We start from the raw sequence: 7,918 nt of genomic DNA, 5'->3' as shown, positions 1-7,918 counted from the left end.
AGGCTTGGGGGTGCAGAAACCATCCAGGCAGTCCCCAGAACTCCAGGGACCAAGGTGAATGATGGAAGAAGAGAAACACTACATAGTTTAGAGAAATACATCTTTTGCTAATTAAATCCAAGTGACTTGGGCCAGTAGGTTCAAAACCCAGCAAGGCCCAAACTACTCCCTTTCCTACAGGGTGAGTTTGGACCTTGTAGCCCCCCAGGACCTGCAGGTGTCCCAGCACAATGCTGCCCACGAAGCTCTGTGGGGATGGGAGGATCAGGGTGAGGGGGCAAAGGCCCCAGTGGGTAGCCTGGGGGCCCTGGTAGCTGCACCCAAGGCAGCAGAGATCCCACTGTCCCTTTTCCAACCTTATCAGTGCTCTTCATCCCTATCACCTGCTCTCTGGGCCCACTCTGTGTTCACCTCCCTCTTGTTTCTTCTCCTTCCTCTTCCTCAGCTCTTGACTACACTGTAAAACCTTCCCCAGGGTGGCTGTGAAGACCGAGACAGGTGGCAATTTGTAAAGAGGAGCTTTTTATCAAACTGGTATCAGTTCCTCAAAGGGAGGGATGTGGCCTTAACAAAGGGACGTTTCTGTTGGTGAAAACAGTTCTGTAAGGATTGTCCCTGCAAGTGTGGCTGCAGTGACAGGGTTTGGTGTCAACGCAGGCAGGGCGTGAAGGCTGCAGGGCACCATTGTCACCCTGTGGCTCTTTTCCTGCTGGTTTTCCGGCCCCCACCAGTTTCCTCCTCAAGGGTAGCCGGACCCGAGCCCACGAGACACAGATTTCTCTGATTAGGTAACGCCGGGCAACAACCCTTTCGCTTTCAGCTGCCTCTTCCTCCCCTTCCCTGTGTGCAGTCCCGGCATCCGCCCCGGGCGCAGCAGCACCGGCACCGAGCGGGCACTGCCATGGAGCCGAGCGCACGGGAGCCCCTCCTGAGGAAAACGAGCTCCTCGTACCAGACCTTCCCCGGGAGCACCATCAGGAGGCTCGACAGGGAGTACCTGCGGTAAGGGCCGCGCTGGAGCCACAGGATGGGCTGTGCCCCCCCGTCCCTGAGGGCACTGGGCTGGGGAGAACTGGGGGAAAAGGCTCTTTCATGGTGCTGCCGCTCCTGAGCTGCCTTGAGATGGTGTCTCATCCTGCCCAAGGGTGTGTGGTGCTGGATGAGCCCACTTGGAAGGGTGGCAGGTTGGTGTGTTTTGGGGCAGAGACTCCCATGGGGGCAGAAGCTCCTGCTGGGGTGCACGGGGGCTTTGAAAGAACCTTCTCCCTGCTCTGCCAGAGCTGGATCTGTGGTGCCACCCAGCTCCAGCTTCTGCTTTGCTTGGTTTGTCGAACCCTTGGAACATTGCCTGGTACAGAGAGAAGGATCGGTGTTGCCCGGTGGGAACTAGATCTCACTGCCCCCCATGCAGCAGGAGCTCAGTGAAATCCCACCAGCCTGAGGCTGTGCAGGGCCATTCCTCGGGTAAATCTTTCCATGGGCGTCATGAGAGCCGTGGCAAAGGCTGGAGGAAGCTGCAGGACAGAGTTTATGTTTCTGCTGGGTGCAACAAGGGCTCCCAACACATCCTTCTCTCTCCGTCCCTCCCTCAGGAGCCTCCACAACAAGCGGCTCTACCTGGCTGTGTTTGCCGCTGTCCTGGGGAACTTTAGTTTCGGCTTCGCCCTGGTTTACCCTTCGCCCGTCATCCCTGCCCTGGAGGCGCATCCCAGCCCCGCGCTGAGGCTGAACCAGCACACAGCGTCCTGGTTCGGGGTGAGGAGCGGGGCCGCCCGTGTCAGGGCGCGGGGCAGAGCCGGGGGGCGTGCGGGGGCAGCCCGGTCTCACCGCGGCCCCTCTCCGTGCCCCGCAGTCGGTGTTCACGCTGGGAGCGGCGGCGGGGGGACTCAGCACCATGCTGCTCAACGATTGCCTGGGCCGCAAGCTCAGCATCATGTTCTCGGCGCTGCCCTCGGCCGTGGGATACGCGCTGATGGCCGGTGCCCAGGGGGTGTGGATGCTGCTGCTGGGCCGGGTGCTGACGGGCTACGCCGGCGGAGTGACCTCCGCCTCCATCCCGGTAATGTGCCACCGGAGGGAGCTTGCCAGGGAATTGCAGGGCGGGAGGTGTTCAGGTGCTGTAGCTGAGGCATCAGCAGAGCTCCAGAGCTGTGGCTGGGCTAATGGGAAGGATGCACTGGGTTACCAGCTCTGGCATGGCCAGCCTGGGCTGACCCTGTTGGTGCTGGACTTTCTTGCCTGCAGAAAAGCGAAGGCAGGTCCTAACCCCTCTCTGCAGTTATTTCCTCCCAAACACTACCCTCGTGTTTCATGCAGAGGGGAAGGCAAGGATTGAGTAACACCAGGGCACCTCTTGCCAGTAAGGGAGTCCAAGCACTTCTGCACGAGGGGGAGGGAGGGAGGGAAGTTGTGATACCGACCAAATTGTCCTCTCCCCCAGCCAGGACAGCTCGTGCCGCGGGACCGCTCAGGTCTCCAGCCCAACAGGGCAATTTCCCACCAATCTGGGTTTCCCTTGGCCACAGAGGATGACAGAAAAGTGCCAGAGGGCAGGCTTGGGGGTGGCAACTGGATGTTGCAGCTCTGTAAAACAGCTCTGTTCTGCCTGTCCAGGTTTACATCTCGGAGATCTCCCACCCCGGGGTCAGGGGCATGCTGGGTGCCTGTCCTCAGATCATGGCAGTGCTGGGCTCCCTCGGCCTCTATGCCCTGGGCAAGTATCTCGGTGTTCAGGGGCAGGAAATCCTTGGTGAGGCCACAGGGATGGGGAGTTGAAAATAAACAACTTTCTCAGCAAGTTGATGGATTGTTCCACTCACATGCACCACCACAGTTGTACTGAGGGGGTCTGGACTGGGTCACCCATATGCACCTTGCACTGGTGTGTGTGGTTAGAGGGACCATCCCCACTCTGCCTGCACACCCAGGTGCTGCTGAAGTTTTGCCAGGTCTGAAGGGCAGCACAGAATGACTTGTGTGGGCAGCACCCACCAGCCCATTCCCTGGTTGCTGCAGCATCTCACCGGACACTTAAAGATTTGGGAGAGCTTGTTGGAGTTTCCCCATATCGTACATCTGGAAATGCTGCTTTGCTAGGAGAAAATATATGCAAAATCTCTTTTTATTATTATTATTATTATTAGTAGTAGTACTTTTCCTGCTGGATTTATTAAATTGAGGTGCCCAGGTGGAGACAAGGCCAGGACACCCATCCCTGTGTGCTTTCCCTCCTAACTGTGTTGCTCTGGCAGGGCTGGTCCTGGACTGGCGTTGGCTGGCTGTTGCTGGGGAGGTGCCAGTGCTTGCCATGATCATCCTGCTCTGCTTCATGCCCAACTCTCCACGGTTCCTGCTGTCCCAGGGGCAGGAAGAGAAGGCCCTGAGGTCACTGTGCTGGCTGCGGGGCAGAGACACAGACTATGTCCAGGAATATGAGCAGATCAAGGACAGTGTGAGGAAGCAGGTGAGGAAGCTCAAGACCAGCACAAGGAGATATAACATGAAAACTGCAAAACCCATCCTCTGGACAACTCCCAAGCTATCCTCTGGGTGCCCCAGTGGGGCCCAGGTGCTATCACTTTGGCTTTTTGCTTTTGTCCCCTCCAGAGCCGCCGCATTTCCTGTGCTGAGATCAAGGACCCCTTCATTTACAAGCCCATCCTGATTGCGGGGGTAATGAGGTTCCTGCAGCAGCTCTCGGGTGTCACCTGCATCCTTGTATACCTGCAGTCAATATTTAAGAAAACATCTGTGATCCTGGTGAGCGCTGGTGTTCAGCCCCTGCTCAGGCTGCCTTGGTCTCAGTGATGGTTGCCCAAAGTTCCAAGTCCCCTACAGATATAAGATCTCAATTTGGAAGCCTTTTTTAAAGCATCTGCTTGGCAGCAATTGCCAAGAACCTGCTTTGGAAGAGACTGCACAAGGATGGGGAGCAGGACTGGCCCTACTGTCTACTTGCTCTCCTCCCCCGAGCTTCAGGCACATCTTCTCCAGTCTATCACCAGGACAACAGCTTTGGCCAAGTCATCAACCAGGTCAAGGCAGCACCTGTAGGAATCTTCCCTTTCCCTGGCTGTCCCAGCTCAGCTTCTCCACTGTTTTCTTGCAGGAACCACAGTATGATGCAGCCCTTGTTGGCTTGGTACGTCTGTTCTCAGTGGCAATCGCTGCTGTGTCGATGGATAAAGCTGGGAGGAAGATTCTTCTCTTTGTATCAGGTATATCTCCCCCCCACTGTTGTGCAAAGGAAACTTCTGTTTAAGGATTTCCAGGAGTTCTGCAAACATGCAGAATGGGAAACTTTAGCCCTACAGGACTCAGGTGGGGAGGTCTCATTCTCTTGGTGGTAGCCCAGCTCCTCAGCAGAGGTTTTTTTCAGGAGCTCAGTCCTTGACATAGAGGGGATCGCCCATGCATTGTTCCCACTACGCTGTTGTATCTCTCCACAGCTGGTGTCATGTTGGTCTCCAACCTGACCATGGGGATCTATATCTACTACATGCCAGATTCTCACAACAGCACCATTGCCAACCAGACCCTGGTGAGCTCTGCCTACCTTCCTGCTGAACCAACAAATTACATCACCCTCATCCCACTCCTGGCAACCATGTTCTTCATAATGGGTAAGTGCAGAGAGCCCCAAACCCTCAGCACAAGACAGGGGACCAGCCAGGGGGATGTTTCTCATATGCAGCAAGAAGATTGGGTTTGGAGTTGGAAGGAAGGCAGATGACCCTGAAGACAGATGGCATCTGAAGTCATTTGGAGAACTGACGGCAGGAATGGTGGGGATAATGATTGCTGGGGTAGCAGGGCAAGATTTCACAGGACTCTTCTGCACTCCTCTGTGAGCTTAGAAACCTCAACAGCCTCACCTTACTCTCCTTCCCTGCAGGTTATGCCTTGGGCTGGGGCCCCATCACCTGGCTGCTGATGTCGGAGATCCTCCCTCTGAAAGCCCGTGGGGTGGCCTCGGGCCTCTGCGTCATTGTGAGCTGGCTGACAGCATTCACCTTGACCCAGTTCTTCCTCCCAGTTGTGGTGGGTACTGCCCAGGAAGGGGCATCCAGCAGCCCCTCTCTGCACCTGCTCACACCTGCTTTCTGTCCTCTTTTCCAGAACGCCTTTGGCCTTGAGGTGCCCTTCCTATTCTTCGCTGTCATCAGTGCTGGGAACATCTTGTTCACAGGCTGCTGTGTTCCTGAAACAAAGGGCAGATCCCTGGAGCAGATCGAGGCCTTCTTCAGGACTGGCCGGAGGTCATTCATGAGGTAGGAGCTGCCAGCTCCAGCCATGCCAGGATGCCCATCCACAGGCTCAAATGCAAAGCAAGTGTGGTGCTGCTGGAGGTGGAGGCTGGAGCTCCCTGTGACGGCGCTGGGAGAGCAATGGACGGCAACAATTGTCTCACTTTGGGTGTGGAAGGTACCAACTGGAACTTTACCTTCCCTTCCTGTCATTCAACACTACCTGTTGCTCTCTGGGCAACATATCAACCCATGGGATGGGACCAAGTAATCAGTATCAGGCTGGAAATAAAATCCTGGTAAATAAAGGCATGGCTGTGAACAGGAGACCATGGACATCCTTCACTCAGCAGCCACCAAAGCAACCTGAGGGTTTGGCTGAAGCAGAGTTAACAACTGAGCAAAAGCAAGAATAAAACAGTTTTGCCTCCATCTGCAAGATGTTGCCTTGACTTGTGGAGAAGGGAGCTGCTGGTGGGTGGGTCGGGGAGGCAGAGCAGGACTGTGGTGAGGGGAGCACAGCAGCCTGCACCTTCCCACATCAGTCTCATGTACTCAAAGACTGTGAAAGAGGCAGAGCCACATATTTTGTATAAAAAGCTGCCACATTTTATTGCTCTAAAAACACACATTACACTAGAAGCCTAATGAACAAGACCAAATACAGTTCACAAAGAAAATCCAGGACAAAAGAACGGGAACAGACAAACATTCAGCTGTAGTGCAAGTGATACACTGTAGGAAAGACACAGTGAGTACTGACAACACCTTGTACTGGGGTGGGACCTTCCCACCACAGGGCTTTACTCACCACAAAGAGGAAGGTGGATGTGCCTCCATCACTTTGAGATTTCAGCTGCATAGTTAATAGCAAATTGCTCTTACCCCTTTCCTGTGTGTCCTGCAAGATTAAGGTGGTTTATAAATTATTTTATAGAGCCTAACCCTCGGTAAAACACAGCTGCAGGAGGTGGTTATGACTGTTCCTACATTAGTTCCTACTAATGGCCTTGCTGAGTCTCACATCCAACCTCATTACCCCCAAAAGGGCAGAACAACAAAGGCTGAGCTGGAAAGATGACGTCCTCAAGCATTTGTCCAACCTCCTGAAATTCACTTGGCACTCTGAGGGCTGGTGAAGATGTTTGTGTCCTCCCATTCCCAGAACATTGAATCTGCTGCCACAAGGAAGCAGGGGGTAAAACAGCATTAGTGACCCAGCCCTCAAGATATGCCAGCTGCCATTTAGACCTCCTGAGGCAGGAGATGAGAGAAACCACCTAAGAGATGTGCTTTATCACAGCATTAATGTAAAACAGCCTGGGACAGAGGAAGAGAGATGGGCCAAAATGAAAAACACAGAGAACATTCAATCTTAAACCTACTCTTTGCTGCTGAGACCCTTTTCCAGAAAGATCTTCAGCCCTGGCTGGAATAGGACTGTTTCTAAGCATGGCCTGACTACCAGAGGTCTCAGGAGCCTCTGGTTTCCACTGACCTTCTGAAGATCAGGATCTCTGGCAGCCCTGTGCTAGAATGTTCTCTTTCTCACATGGATATAGATCAGGTCTTCACATCTTCACTTCAGTGAAACCCTTCCCTGAAGACAGTGGATATTTTTTTCCTGAGGAAAAAATTTTGAAGAGGAATTGAGATTCCCAGGTCTCAGTCTAAGGACAAAATGCCCGAATATGAAATGAGATTGGACTCTTCAGGTCCTACGAGAACATCATTGGAGAAGTATTTTCTGAGTGACCTCCTTCCTTCAGTACAGAAAGTCTGAGGGGTTTTGCTACAACATGTAGAGTCTGAGAAATCACAGTGGCTCTTTCCAGAGGTAGAATGGTCTTTTTATTCACTGGACACACAGAGAATCAATTGGTGTTACAAAACCAGCTCCTGCCCAGAGCAGTGAGGCCTGGGTCTGCAGCAGAAAGCCAGCTCTGCTTTGCTCTTCACGCCCAGTGGGCAGCCCCAGGGGACAGTGGAGCTCACATGCACAAGTGCTGTCAGCCTCATGGCTGAACAGGACATGGAAGAGTTGCACACTGTAAAATGCTCACGTGGTGACTGGTGGAACAGGCCACTGCTAAGGGCACATGTGTGCCAGTGCCAACAACTCACTGTAGTTCAATGCATCACCCACTCCTGAGTTTTCACATAACAAACTTTCTGTCCCATCATCTCCCAGGAGGCCTTTTCAAGACCTGGCAAGCAGAACCTCTTCCATAGAGACCCCATGGATGAGCCATCCAGCCTGGATGTCATCAGTGGGGATTGGGTTGAGCCTGGAAAACCTCTAAAGCAGGGTTAGAACTTCATTTGTCCTTACACAGCTCCAGGCACCCTGAGGGTGCCTCTAAACACAACTAAGAACCACCATGCACTGTGAATGGGCACATTAACTACTGTGATGCTACTACTCTAAAGGTCCTTTCTATCTCCACAAAACAGCCTCTTGCCCACATGCAGGCGAGACCATCCACTAACTGCTGCTACGACTCTTAAAAGCCATAGGTGCTGTCACCAAGCCCATCTGCAATGATGGCAGCATCTGGCTTGGCTTCAGCTGCATCAGACAGCCAAAATTCCCAAGAGTTCCCACTCCAGACAGGCACCTGTAGGAGTCAGCACTCTTGGAGCACAGATCTGAGACACCTCCCGCTGTGGCA

General features: G+C 53.6%; 1 protein-coding gene across 1 annotated transcript; it reads left to right on the top strand.

Annotated features, from left to right (window-relative positions):
- Positions 1 to 775: 775 nt before the first annotated feature.
- SLC2A6 (solute carrier family 2 member 6) lies at positions 776 to 5,668 on the top strand. Its single transcript, XM_071574304.1, has 10 exons — positions 776 to 1,002; positions 1,593 to 1,755; positions 1,853 to 2,059; positions 2,614 to 2,713; positions 3,252 to 3,463; positions 3,607 to 3,759; positions 4,109 to 4,217; positions 4,449 to 4,622; positions 4,895 to 5,040; positions 5,119 to 5,668. The coding sequence occupies exons 1-10, from the start codon at positions 902 to 904 to the stop codon at positions 5,272 to 5,274; spliced, it is 1,521 nt and encodes a 506-aa protein (XP_071430405.1). The 5' UTR covers positions 776 to 901; the 3' UTR covers positions 5,275 to 5,668.
- The last annotated feature ends 2,250 nt before the right edge of the window (positions 5,669 to 7,918 follow it).

This window comes from Pithys albifrons, chromosome 20 (genome assembly GCF_047495875.1).
Source record: "Pithys albifrons albifrons isolate INPA30051 chromosome 20, PitAlb_v1, whole genome shotgun sequence".
Taxonomy (NCBI): domain Eukaryota; kingdom Metazoa; phylum Chordata; class Aves; order Passeriformes; family Thamnophilidae; genus Pithys; species Pithys albifrons.
This window is presented reverse-complemented; position numbering and strand designations above follow the sequence as displayed.